The sequence below is a fragment of the Schistocerca piceifrons genome, chromosome 4, assembly GCF_021461385.2.
Source record: "Schistocerca piceifrons isolate TAMUIC-IGC-003096 chromosome 4, iqSchPice1.1, whole genome shotgun sequence".
Classification (NCBI taxonomy): Eukaryota; Metazoa; Arthropoda; class Insecta; order Orthoptera; family Acrididae; genus Schistocerca; species Schistocerca piceifrons.
In genome coordinates this window covers 121,794,552-121,808,994 of record NC_060141.1, presented here as the reverse complement: position 1 = coordinate 121,808,994, position 14,443 = coordinate 121,794,552, and the positions used below count along the sequence as shown (strand labels likewise).

General features: G+C 41.8%; 1 protein-coding gene across 2 annotated transcripts in view; it reads left to right on the top strand.

Moving 5' to 3' along the window:
- The window catches only part of LOC124795205 (ovarian-specific serine/threonine-protein kinase Lok-like), a 212,867-nt gene that overhangs the window by 149,272 nt on the left and 49,152 nt on the right, over nt 1–14,443 (top strand). For both annotated transcript variants that reach the window (XM_047259115.1, XM_047259116.1), the window contains exons 5-6: nt 11,940–12,143; nt 12,225–12,439. In XM_047259115.1, the coding sequence (XP_047115071.1) occupies nt 11,940–12,143; nt 12,225–12,439 (419 nt within the window). The remainder of the gene's footprint in view (nt 1–11,939; nt 12,144–12,224; nt 12,440–14,443) is intronic.

The window sequence follows — 14,443 nt, the reverse complement described above, 5'->3', positions numbered from 1 at the left end:
ATGTCCTTGTTGTGAATACCTCTTTTTGGTTATATCAATACCAGCACCTGCCATTCAGCCGGCCGAAGTGGCCGTGCGGTTAAAGGCGCTGCAGTCTGGAACCGCAAGACCGCTACGGTCGCAGGTTCGAATCCTGCCTCGGGCATGGATGTTTGTGATGTCCTTAGGTTAGTTAGGTTTAACTAGTTCTAAGTTCTAGGGGACTAATGACCTCAGCAGTTGAGTCCCATAGTGCTCAGAGCCAACCTGCCATTCAGAGTGGGTAGTGCCCCTGCCATTTTCCAATTATTTTTGGAGCAACTCACATCCTCTGTGCCAGGGTGCATTAACTAACTGGATGATATTGTGATCTCAGGTTTCTCAACAGATGAACGTTTGCAGAAGCTTAGTGTTTTGCTCATGGTGCTACAGGCTGCCAATTTGAAATCTAACTTGGACAAATCATAATTTTTTCAGCCTTCTATCATCTGTCATTTTTGCAGTTTCGCATGCTTGCACCAGGCATTTGCACCAGCATGTTGAGGCTATTACAGCTTTGCTGCATCCTACCATTGTCAAAGAATTGCAAGTCCTTCTCAGGAAGAATGAATACTACAATAAATTTACTCCTGGTACAGCCACATTAGCTTTGCCACTTCATGCTCTCTTATGTCAAGATGTTTGTTTTCACTTGCCACTCACCTGTGAGTATGCTTCACCCTATGACAGTCAAAATTACAGTTGGCATCTTGCTTGGTCATCTCTCAACCAGGCCAACATCTTGTTCTGGCCACAGACACCTCCCAGTATGGCCTCGGAGCTGTCACCATGCACAAATATGCAGATTGTTCCGAAGACCATATTGTGTATGCTCCAAAACTGAATCAGGCCCAGCAGTGCTACTTGCAGATAGAAAAAGAAGCCCTTGCTACTTTATATGCCCTCATAAATTTCATGTTTTCCTAAACAGTTCTAAGTTTCATTTTATTTTTTATCATAAACCTCTGGTGATAGAATGGCCCATTGCCTATAATATGGGCTCTGTTTTTATAATGCTGTAGCTATGACATTTATTTCTGACCCACAGCACAACACACTAATGTGGATGCTCTTTCTCAGTTGTCTATTGGCCCTGCTCTAGCATTTGATCAGGATGAACTGTTATGCCAAAGCCCAAAACATTGTGGATGGTATATTTGTTTGTGTGGCATGCAGCAAAATGGATGGTTTTTACATTACCAGTTCTCAGATTTTGGCAGCTTTCACAGCCAATCCTTCTTACATCAGGTTGTTCAATTTGCCCACCATGGCTGGCCGGATATATCACTGGGCCAAACATCAGATCCTTTGTGTAATAATTATGCTTTCTGCCACTGCCTCATGGTTCTTGATGGTCCACTACTGTTGGCTACTGAAGAGTCAGCGTCCAGGGTTGTGATCTCATCCCCATTGTGGTGGGATGTCACGCACCTTCTCCTCCTGGACCATTGGGGTGTTTCTCATACAAAATTGCTGGCCCACCACTACATGTTTTGAGCAGCCCCTGGGAGCAATTCATTCTGATTTTTCTGGGTCTGTTGCTTGACTCTTTTTAGCTTGTAGTAGTTGATGCTTCCTCAAAATTTCCATATGTTGTTCGTTGCCTATCCACATCCACAGTAGCTATGATCACTGCCCTATCTAAGATTTTTTCCTTAGAAGTATTACCATATATACTTGTGGCAGACAACAGCTCACAGTTTGTCTCAAGATTTTGAAGATTTTTGTAGAAAGAGTGGAATCTGGAATGGTATGGCTTCTTCCTTTCATCCCCAGTCCAACGGCAAGGCAGAGTGTCTGGTCTGTACATTAAAAACACAGTTGAAAAAATATGCCACTCATTCTTCTCCTAAGGAAGCCCTCAATAGGTTCTTTAGTTCACGTAGGTTCACTCCAGTTGGCGACCATAACCCAGCAGAGCTGCTACACAAACACCAGCCCCCTGTGATGCTTTATGTGCTCCCAACCATAAGCAACTCCCAGCCATGCCCAACACCTGTCTTGCAGTGTTTCCATCCTGGCTCCACTGTCTGGGCCTGCAGATCTGGCCACACCCTAAATGGATACCGGTGGTCATCCATCACTGCCAAGCCCACCACCTCTACATCATGACCATCTCCGATGGCTTGGTATCATAACACTATGACCAGATCCATTCATGCATGACTCACCATGCACCAGAGAGACTTGCGGCCACCTCCACCAACTGCACCAGCCCCTGTGATGTTGTCCATGCCTCCTCAGCTCATGCACCATCTTCACTCTGGGTGCTGCTGCCACAGGGTAGAGTAGCCTGCAGCAGGCTGCCTCCATCTCCACAGCCCCTGTTGCTGCTGTTTCCATCTTCTCTGCTGCCTCCATCACCAAGTGCCTGCCCAGATGTGGACATGGATACAGCACCATTATAACGATTGCTCCTTTATGGCTTCTTGCAGGGCAGTGGGCACTCCGCATGTTCATGCCTTTGCCATTTCAGACAATATTCTCCTGTGCCAGCATGACACCTGCTCCAGCAGTCATCACTTGCCAATTAGCACATGGACATCTCCACAGTGAAAACCTTTCCCCAAGTGGGAAGCAGTGTTGTAACCCTAAAATGTGAGTACACATAATCAAACAGCATGTGATACAAGTGCCTCCATGGTTGGCCTAGGGAGGCCAACTTACAGCACAGCAAGCACTGTGCCACGTACACAACAGTCCAATTTAAGCTTGCACACTGAGCCCTTGGCCTCACTTATGTTTATTTACTTAGTGTATGCTGGCATATGAGACTGTATATGATGTGTACTATAGTTATGAGATTTTGAATGGTTCTGTACTTCATTCGGTGTTATTGTGAATCTCTTCATATGGAAACAGAATAAAAATTGGTTGTTGTTACTTCCACTATTGCAATTGTACAATGTTACAAGATATAGGGATGCTATGGGCAAGATTTTAAACTTTGCAAAGTGATCTATATATGTTATATTCATTTTTAAATGAGATTACTCTCACTGTCTGCTTCTGTAATTTAAAAATAGTATGAGCAACTATTTCCACAGAAAAGAAACTATAGCTCATAACAGACTCAATTAAGGCTTGATACATAACTCTGAAGTGCCAGCATTGGCTGTACCTGTTTCTAATTACAGTGAGAAACAGTTTTTGCTAAGATTTTTTAGCAGTGTGTCTGTACACAATTTTTGCCTTAAAGTATCACTGATATACAGGTCAAGAAATTTTGTTTCCTGTACTGTGCTAATTTTTGTTTCATCAGTATGTACATCTGGTCTGGATGGAGGATTATTTTTTTCGTATGTTGATTGCTTTTTGTGTGTTTAACAGAAAACTGGTTACTCCAACTATGACTTAAGTGGAGAATATGTTCTTGGACCATTTCTTGGTGTGTGTGCTCATCACTTGTTATTGGTATATTGTATCATCTGCATACAAAAATGAACTAAGTTTGGGTATATGTTCTGGAAGGTCATTTATGAACGATGTAAAGAGATCAGGGCCAAAAACAGAGCCTTCCAAGACACACAGGTTTTACTGAGGGAACACCAATTTCTCTTCAATCTCAAATACCATAACAGTTTCCATGCCTGTTTATTCTTATAATACTCTGAAATGCTCAGAATAGTCTAGACTAGTCTGAAAACTGAAAATAGACCGGTGATACCTAAAAAAAATATGAGACTGAACTACAGGCCATCACTTTTCTTCAAGAGGTGAAATATCTAGTACTGTCACGAGACAAATACAAAAGTACAAAAAGCTATCCTAACTTTTAACCATGCCGTGTAGTCACATTAATGTGACAACCTGTCAGAAGCCTGAATAACCACATTTTGCAGTGCAGACATACAGGAAAAGAGTCAATGAGGTTTTAGAAGGTACCACAGGGATGTGGAGCCTTGAAAACTCTTATGTGGTGGCCAGGTTTCGTGGTTGAGGGTCCGTGGCACAAACTACCTGATCAAGGTGGTCTCACAGATTCTCGATTGGGTTTAAATCTGGGAAGTTTGGTGGCCAGGGAAGTATCGTAAACTCATCCAGGTACACAGCAAGCAGTGTGCCATGTTGCATTGTCCTGTTGGTAGATGACATCACGCTGAGGAAAAACAAGCTACATGTAGGGTGGAAATTGTACCTAAGGATAGATGCATACTTGTCTTGATCCACTGTGCCTTTCAAAATTATGAGATCACTCAGGGAATATCATGAAAACATTCCCTAGACAATAATGCTCCCTCAGTCTGTTTTCAGTCACATTCACTGAACAATCATTGAGGAGACAGTGTTGGTAGCCCCTTGGTTTATCTAGGTGGTCAGTTGCTCAACAGTTGCACTTCCATTTCGGAAATGCTTCCACCCTTGGTTCAAAAGCCCCTGATCATGCTCATTTAGACATAAGATAAATTGCTCCATTCCCACATTACGATGATGACTGCACTGTTTCCTGTGTCCTCTGATCCATTTATATACCCTCCACTGCTAGTGCTACCACCTGCAGTGTTAGAATGGTTATTACATATTGATGTCAAACACAGGTGGTGGTCACATTAACATGAAGGGACCATGTAGTTTCATCCTTGAGGAAGAGAGAAGGATAGGGCAGATTGCTCAGATGGAGAGGTTCCACCTGTTGTGAGGACAGAAGCTTCAAGTGAATCTTCCTTCTCATACTAGTACCATACTTAACATTTGAAAACACAGTTTCAAGCAAGACATTTGAGTCAATAAATATTGCCAAAAATGTAGAGCGCTTTCTGTCTGAAGTTTTAAATTTAGCTAACAAAAGTTTTGACACAGCACTCCCAGAAATCATACAGACGGACATGATCACTGTATTCAAATCAGTTAATTGTACAGAGTAGTTCTCAAACATACTTTCTTGATATAAATAATTTAAATAGACTATAATAATATTATGGAAAGTATAGTTGCTATTCATCATATAGCAGAGATGCTGAGTCACAGACAAGCGCAACAAAAAGACCATCGGAAAGTGCACTCTCAGCCAACAAGGCATTTGTCGAAAATAGGCTACATGTATACATGCACGCGCACTTTCACACGCACACGCGCGTACACACACACACAAATGCAACTCACATATGACCACAGTCTCCGGCAGCTGGAGCCAGACTGCGAGCAACAGCACATTATGTGAGAGATGACCAGGTGGAGGTAGGGGGGAGGCTGAGGCAGGGAGGGGGAGGGATAGCAGGTTAGGGGCGGGTGATGGTAAAGTGCTGCTAGTGAGAGCATGCAGTGGTGAGGTGGAGCATAGGGCAGCTACGTGCAGTCAGGAGGTTACACAGAGGGTGGAGGAGAGAGGGCGGCGTGGCGAAAAAGGAGAGAAGTAAAAAGACTGTGTAGTGCTGGAATGGGAACAGGTAAGGGGCTAGATGGGTGAGGACAATGATTAATGAAGGTTGAGGCCAGAAGGGTACTGGGAATGTAGGATATATTGAAAGGAGAGTTTCCACCTGCACAGTTCAGAAAAGCTGGTGTTGGTGGCACAGACTGCAAAGCGGCCATTGAAATGAAAAATGTCATGTTGGGCAACCTGCTCAGCAACAGGATGGTCCAGCTGTTTTTTGGCCACAGTTTGTTGGTGGCCATTGATACGGTGAGACAGCTTGCTGGTTGCCATGCCCACGTAAAATGCAACACAGTGGTTGCAGCATAGCTTGTAGATCATATGGCTGGTTTCAAAGGCAGCCCTGCCTCTGATAGGCTAGGTGATGTTTGTGACTGGACTGAAGTAGGTGGTGGTGGTGGGAGGTTGTATGAGGCAGGTCTTGCATCTAGGTCTTTTACAGGAATATGAGCCATGTGCCAAGGGGTTGGGAGCAGGGTTTGTGTAGGAATGGACAAGGATATTATGTAGGTTTGGTTGGCAGCGGAATACCACTGTGGGAGGGGTGGAAACAATAGTGGGTAAGGTTTTCATTTCTGTGTATGACATGAGTTAGTTAAAAGCCTGGCAGAGGATGTAATTCAGTTGCTCCAGTCCTGGGTGGTACTGAGTCACGAGGGGAATGCTCTTCTGTGGCTGGACAGTAGGACTTAGGGAGGTGGTGGCTAACTTGAAAGATAAGGCATGGGAGACCTGTTTTTGTACAAGGCTGGGCGGGTAATTACAATCTGTAAAGGCCTCAGTGAGACCCTCAGTACATTTTGAGTGGGACAGTTCATCATTACAGATGTGACAGCTGTGGGTGGATAGGCTGTTTGGAAGGAACTTCTTGTTGTGAAGTGAGTGGCAGCTGTCGAAGTTGAGATATTGCTGGAGGTTGGTAGGTTTGATGTTGGACAGAGGCACTGTAGTAGTCGTCTTTGAAATGGAGGTCAACATTAATAAAGGTGACTTGCTGGGTTGAGTAGAACCAGATGAAGTGGATGGGGAAGAAAGTGTCAAGGTTCTGCAGGAATGTGGACAGGGTGTCCTCATTCTTAACCCAGATCATGAAGATGTCATCAGTGAACCTGAACCAGGTGAGGGACTTGTAAATCCGGGTGTTTAAGAAGGATTCTTCTAGATGGCCCTCGAATAGGTTGGCATAAGATGGTGCCATGCAGGTGCCCATAGCTATACCCCAGATTTGTTTGTAGAAAATGTCTTCAAAAGTGTAGTAATTGTGGGTGAGGATTAGTTGGTCATGGTGACTAGGAAGGAGGTTGTTGGTCTGGAATCCATTGGACGTTAGGAGGGATGGTTAGTATCTTTTATATAGGAAGGTAGGTTCCAGGTAATAGACTGATGTTGTTGGTCTACAAGAGCAGAGATTCTCTCAGTGGGGGCACAGTAACCAGCCACAATGGGGTATGGTCCATGGTTAGATTTATGGACTTTAGGAGGCATTGGAAGGTAGGAGCACCAGGGAGTGGTAGGGGTGAGGAAAGAGATGGACTCTGGGGAAAGTTTCTGGTGTGCCTAAGGATTTGAGGAGAGACTGGAGATCCTGTTGGATTTCTGGAATGAAGTCACTGTGGCAGGGTTTGTAGGTGGATGAATCTGACATCTGGTGGAGTCCTTCTGCCAGGTAATCCTTGCGGCTCAAAAGAACAGTGGTGGAGCCTTTGTCAGCAGGTAGTATTAAAATGTCAGTATCAGTTTTTAGGTGGTGGATTGTGGTCCTTGCTGTTGATGTAATGTTAGTTTGTATATTGAGGAATTTGAGGAATGATGGTGAGGTAAGGTTCCAGGTTAAGAAATTCAGGAAAGTTAACATGGGGTAATTTGGGGTAGTGGGGATGGATCATGGTTGGATGAGGAGTGAACTGAGTCAGGCAGGGTTGAACATTGGTGTTTTGGTTGAGTCTGATGGGTAGGGTTGGTGGCAAAAAAATGTATCCACTGTAGGGACTGGGAGAAGGGGAGAAGTAGAGAAGGTCCTTAACAAGTCCTGCATGACTGAATTTTGGAGTAGGGCAAAAGGTGAGGACTTTGGAAAGGACTGATACTTCTGTGGCGCTAAGGCTTTTGGAGGAAAGGTTCATGACTGTGTTTGGGTCTGTTTTGGTTTTGCATCATGTGTGGTGGTGGGAGGAAGTTTTGGAGGGTGGTGTAAATGTAGTAGGACTGCAAGACAGGGTTTGTCTGTTATGAGGGGACATGGGGAAAATTTGCAGGTTTTGTAGAGGTGATGGACAGTGGCAGTCCAAGGCAGGAGTAGGAAGTGAGCAGGATGGATAGTGTTTTTATGTGGCGTTGTGCTGATGCTCCTGTTCCTGGAGGGCAAGAGTTTCAATGTGTGTTATGGGATTCAGAAATTTGGGATTACATGGCAGCAGAATTTTATGAATGGAGAGGTTTCCAATATTAGGCATATTTTTTGAATTACCTAAATCATTTGATTGTGTTGATCACAAAATATTGCTCCAGAAGCTCACAGTTGGTTCACCTCTTACTTTAGCAACAGACAGCAGAAGCTCATTATTCACAATGTTGAGAATGGCTGTGATGTGGAGTCTGAGTGTGGTGCAGTCAATTGACAGGTGCCCCAGGGATCAGTGCTGGGGCCACTCCTATTCCTTATTTATATAAATGATATGCCCTCTAGTATTACAGGTAACTCTAAAATATTACTGTTTGCTGATGACACTAGCTTGGTAGTAAAGGATGTTGTGTGCAACATTGGCCCAGTTTCAAATAGTGCAGTTCATGACCTAAGTTCATGGCTCATAGAAAATAAACTAACGCTAAATCACAGTAAGACTCAGTTTTTATAGCTTCTAACACACAATTCAACAAAATCTAACTTTTTAATTTCGCAGAATGGGCATATGATTAGTGAAACTGAACAGTTCGAATTTCTAGGTGTTCAGATAGATAGTAAGCTGTCATGGAAAGCCCATGGTCATCATCTTGTTCAAAGACTTAATGCTGTCATTTTTACTATTCGAACGGTATCTGAAGTGAGTGATCGTTTGACACAAAAATTAGTCAAGGTTGCTTATTTTTATTCACTTATGTCATATGGTATTATATTTTGGGGTAACTCTTCCCATTCTAAAAGGATATTTTCAGCTCAGAAATGGGTGGTTTGGGCAATAAGTGGTGTAAGTTCATGAACCTCTTGTCGACCCCTGTTCACAAGTCCGGGTATTTTGACATTGGCCTCTAAATATATATATATTCCATACTGTCATTTCTTGTTAACAATGTTAGCTTATTCCCAAGAATAAGCAGCTTTCACTCAGTTAATACTTGGCAGAAATCAAACCTGTATTTGGATCAGACTTCCTTAACTCTTGTGCATCCATTTTCAATAAGCTACCACTCAAATTCAAAAATCTTAGCAGCAATCCATGCACTTTCAAATCAAAACTGGGAATTTTCCTCATGGCTCACTCCATCTATTCTATTGAGGAGTTCCTTGAAAAATTAAGCTGATTCTTGTTGTATTGTTGATTGCATTTACTTAAACAAATGGTTCAAATGGCTCTGAGCACTATGGGACTTAATATCTGAGGTCATCAGTCTCCTGGACTTAGAACTACTTAAACCTAACTAACCTAAGGACACCACACACAGCCATGCACGAGGCAGGATTCGAACCTGTGACTGTAGCAGTTGCGTGGTTCCGGACTGAAGCACCTAGAACTGCTCGGCCACCACAGCTGGCTACTTAAACTTTTGGACTGACTTTTTGGGTTCACAAATATTTTATTTTTATCTGTTATTACTTTTATGTTGTAACTTCATGTCCTGATGTGTTCCCTGACCTTGGAGACTTGCTCCTCAATTTGGTCCTATGGAACTTGACGTGTAAATAAGTAAATAAGATATTGCAAGTAGTTTCAGGGCTGATTGATATCGTTTTGCAGGCCTATATTGGTGAAGGCTAAGGACTGGCGGGATCTGAACAGATTGATGTTATTTTGGAAGGAAGGGTGGCAGCCAGAGATGGGTAACTTGATGGAGATCATTTGGGGGGAGGGGAGGGGAGGGGGATGAGGAGGGGGGGATCCCATGCAATGCACGAACAATATGTGGGATTGGGTTCTGGCTAGGGATGAGGAAACTTTTCTATATTGACGCAGCTGGAAGGAGCAAGGATCCACAATGGTGGAAAAAAAGGTGTAAAACTACGTAAATAACGTATAAATATGCCCGAAAAATTCACAAAAATACACCCAAACACGTGGGAAAAATGAAGAAAAGGATGAAACAAGTGGAAACCATATGAAATGTGAGGGAGTAGGCAGTTAGTGAAAGGTGAAAACAAACTGAAATTTGCATGAAATCATAATGAGATCAAAGAAAAAAATAAATAAATAAATTAGTAATGTGGGTAGCAGGTTTGTGGGTAGCTAAATGTGAAGAAGAGGGACGGCAGATGTGACTAGATTAGTTGAATGTAATAGGTTCGAACTGAAATAGAGAGGAGCAGTTGGGGGTGGGGAGGGGTTGGTAGGACGAGATACCAGTTTGTGTGGCACAGGAAAGGTACAGGAAATAACATGGCGAAAAGAAGTGAAAGTGACTCAGGGAGAGTGATTAATTTTAAGGTAAAGGATTAACGTATTGGAGGGAGTAATGTGGGACATGAGATGCTGCATCAATAACGTGCATGATCTTGTAGCCCTCTGTTGAGAGCAGCCAGTATGGTTGATACAATGTGTCTCATAAGTAGAGTGTGTAGTGTAGTTTGTAAGGCAACAAGAGAAATATAGAAAAGAAGAAAAAGGATGGGCACTGAGTAAAGAAATGCATTACAAAATAGTAGCAAAGGAAAAAAGGAAAACAGCACTGGGTTATGATGGAAGAAGAGCCATAAGGCAAAATCAAACACTGGAAAATCCAGAATGGAAGGTAACAATATTATGAGGAGGATAGTTGATACTCACCATATAGCAGAGATGCTGAGTCGCAGATAGGCACAACAAAAAGATTGTTGGAAAGGGTTAACTCCCCAGAATTTCTTAATCTCAAGCCTTGTCTCATTCCCCAAATCCCACAGCATGCAAACTAAAAAACTAACCTTAAATTCCACAGCATGAACTGCAATCCACCACCTAAAAACTGATCCTGACCTTATAATCCTAACTGATGACAAAGGCTCCACACCTGTTGCTCTGAACTGCAAGGACTACCTAGCAAATGTCAGATTCATCCACCTACAAACCCTACCACAGTGACCCCTTCCCAGAAATGCAGCAGGATCTCCAGTCTCTCCTCAAATCCTTAGGCCCATCCCAGAAGCTCTCCCTGAAGTCCATCTCTCTCCTCACCCCTACCACTTCCCACAGTCCTACCTTGTACATGCTTCCTAAAGTACATAAATCACAGTCTATGCCATCTGGCTCCTTCTGAACAATGCTCCATAACCCTCCTGGCCTCAACCTTCATTAGTCATTTCCCGTGCCCATCTAGCCCCTTCCTTGTTCCCATTCCAGCACTACTCAGTCCTCTATTCCACCAAAGCACCCAGTCTTCTTACTTCTCCTTTTCCGCCACCCTGCCCCCCCCCCCCCCCCCCCATTCTGTCTAACCTCCAACTGCACTTAGCTGCCCTGCTCTCCACCTCATCCCTGCATACTCCCTCTAGCAGCACTTTACCATCCCCACCCCTACCTTCTATCCCTCCCCCTCCCCACCCCATCCTTCTCCTTACTCCCACCCAGCTGACTGTTCTATCATGCACTGCTGCTCACCGTCTGGTTCCAGCTGCCAGAGACTGTGGTCATGTGTATGTGTTTGTGTGAGTTGTGTGTGTGTGTGTGTGTGTGTGTGTGTGTGTGTGTGTGTGTGTGTGTGTGATGCATTTGTGTGTGTGGGTGTGTGTGTGTGTGTGTGTGTGTGTGTGTTGTCTGGTGAGTAGCAACTATACCTTTCCTACTATTGTTACATTCCATCATGGATTTTCTACTGTTTAATTGAAATAGTCTCTTGCACTAGTCATACATCAACAAAAATGCAGGAGCCTCCTTGAGACATAGAACTGTTCTCTAATGCCACCATTCATTCTGTTAATGTATGCATCACTTACCAATATCATCTGAATAACACCATGGGAGTCATTCTGTTTTATTGGTGAGACAGATAATATACATCTGGAGATTGTGCACACATTTGGGACCGACCTAATTTGTCTTCTTGTTTCGTTCAGAATTTCTTCCTCATTGCTTCAGTGAATAGAATATTTATTGACTTAGATTAAAATACATTTGTAGTTGTTTTCCATTTCATTTCCGTAAGATGAATGTAAATTAATTTGCATTTCCTTTATAATAGCTGTTAATCATATATTACTGAAAATTAACCACAGGTGATTTTTTTATAATAGCTGTTAATCATATATTACTGAAAATTAACCACAGGTAATTTTTTTATGCTGATAACACCTGTAGATGAAAGACAGTATTGTGTGTGGAATTCACTTTTTAATAACAAGTCAGTCTTTATTTCTTTATTGCAGCCATGTGTTATCTCAATGGAAGATATGGTATTCCAGAGCAGAGATCTTTATATTATCTTGGAACTTATGGAAGGTGGTGATCTTGTCAACTGGATTCAACCACGCCTTAGACTCACGGAGAAGCAGACAAAATTAATATTTTATCAGTTGTCACTTGCCGTTGAGTACATCCATAATAAAGGCATCTGTCATCGTGATCTCAAGGTCAGTTATAAAATAACTATTTGAGAAACATCACATGTGCCTGTGTTCCTGTTGCTAAATAAGTGACACTTTGTTTCATAGCCAGAAAACATTTTACTGATGGAAAGAAAACCTGAGACCATAATTAAAGTGAGTGACTTTGGAGTTTCAAAAAATGAATGTCTCCAGAGTGCCATGGATACAAAAGTAGGTACACCATTTTACATAGCACCTGAAATACATTCAGCCGCATCCAGGGGAAAGACATATACGAAGCAAGTTGATGTATGGAGCATGGGAGTCATTCTGTTTTATTGGTGAGACAGATAACATTCCACTAGTTTTAAATTTATTGTAAGAACTTGTGTAATAAAAGCTAAAGAAACTGAATTGTAATGTCATGGATGGAAGTGGATAGTACTGACCATAATCGTGTATCTTTGTTATTTTTCTTGGTATTTTTTACATCTTCATCTCTGTCATCATCTTCCTGTCATTGATCTCTTCTCTATTTCTACCTCTTACTTTGGCAATATTCTGTTTTATACTTTACCTAAAATACCACTGCACTTTATCACTCTCCCAATTATAATATACTTAAAGAAAACAAACCACTGACATATAGTTACCCACTCCATTCAGATACACCATTAATTCACAAACTGATATTACTATGAAATGAAATTTTTGCCTTGCAAATATTTTTTGCATATTTCCTATCCTTCTTTTCAGCTGGATAAACAAAATTCTATGAACAGGAAAAAAATAATGCAAGTGATCTCAAAGTAAGTTACTGAAATTAATATAGGAGGATTTCAATTTATATCCATGTAGGATAATGTATATATATTTTTCTTTAATCCTCTTTCATAGACACTAAAAATGTGTTCTCAATCTCTTTTATCTTATGTGATCACTAGCAGTCAGGTCATAATAATGAAACACACAGTTGATAGTTACTGAAACTCTGATTCTAATTGAAAGATGCAATATAACACATGCAGAATCCTTTCAGCCTCCTGATAGCTTACCCCTCTGTAATCAGCCACTGTACGAGAAAAATAAGAGGCAGGATGGGAAAATGTCAAACCTTTTTTATAAGCTTGCTTGTCTTGTATCATATGGTGTGGTCACACATGCTCATGTTTATGCCTTGATTTACATCAGTGAATAATCCATGGCTCAGAAACTGTGTATGCAAATTACCAAACTGTAATTAACTAATAAATGAATGAATCTGGAATTAGTCAACAAAGTAGAGTCATTTTTAAACTATTTAATTATTTGTTATTGTCTTCCTAAATAGTTCATGAGTGCACTGCACATCAGAGGCTGTTACCCAGGTATCTGACTGTGTGTGGGGTGCACACAAGGGATTTCTAGATTGGGCAACTCTCCATCCAGTCCAGATAACAATAAGTGCAGCAGACCTGGAATTATCAGTGTGAGATACAAAGGAATTCTCCCCACAGTCAATAGCTTTAAAAACCTTGTAATTAACTGTCAAAGCACTTGCAATGAAGTGCCAGAGTTTGAAGTGCTGCTAAAATGAAAGGAAACTCCCAAGCTACTAGTTAAGCTGATTAAGACCTGAAACTGACTGCAGTCAGATTGTTGGAGAAACCGAAAGAATAGGCTAACGGGCAATGGGGGCGGTGTATTTGTTGCACTAGATAAAACAATCAAATCCACCAAAGTAGAAACTGAAGCTGCATGCGAGATTGCTTAGCCAATACTCAATATCAGGGATGGACATAAACTTATAACTGAATCCTTCTATTAACCACCAAACTAACCCACTGATGTAAGCAAAATACCTTAGTTCACAAGCACATCACATTGTATCATCAGAGGAGGAGACCGTAATTACCCAATAACCAATTGGGATCATTATAGTTTTTTAGTGGTGGCATGTGATCAGACATCTGATGAAACATTGCTAAATGTCTTCTCTAAAAACTATCTAGAATAGATAGTTAACAAACCCATTCATGATGGAACTATATTAGATCTAACGACCACAAGCAGACCAATGATATTGGTAACCATGAGACAGTTGTAGCAACAATGATTACCAAAGTACAAAGAGCATCTAAAACAAGTATAAAGATTTGTATGTTCAGTAAACTTGATAATGATACTGTATTGTCATACCTTAATTAAGAAGTTGGAACCTTTAGCTCAGGACAGGAGCACTAGAGGGACTATGGCTCAAGATAAAAAGAACAGTTCAGCATGCACTGGACAGGTATATACTCAGTAGCACAGATCATAATGAGAGGGACCCTCCATGGTATACTGTCCCTGTACAGAAACTTCTA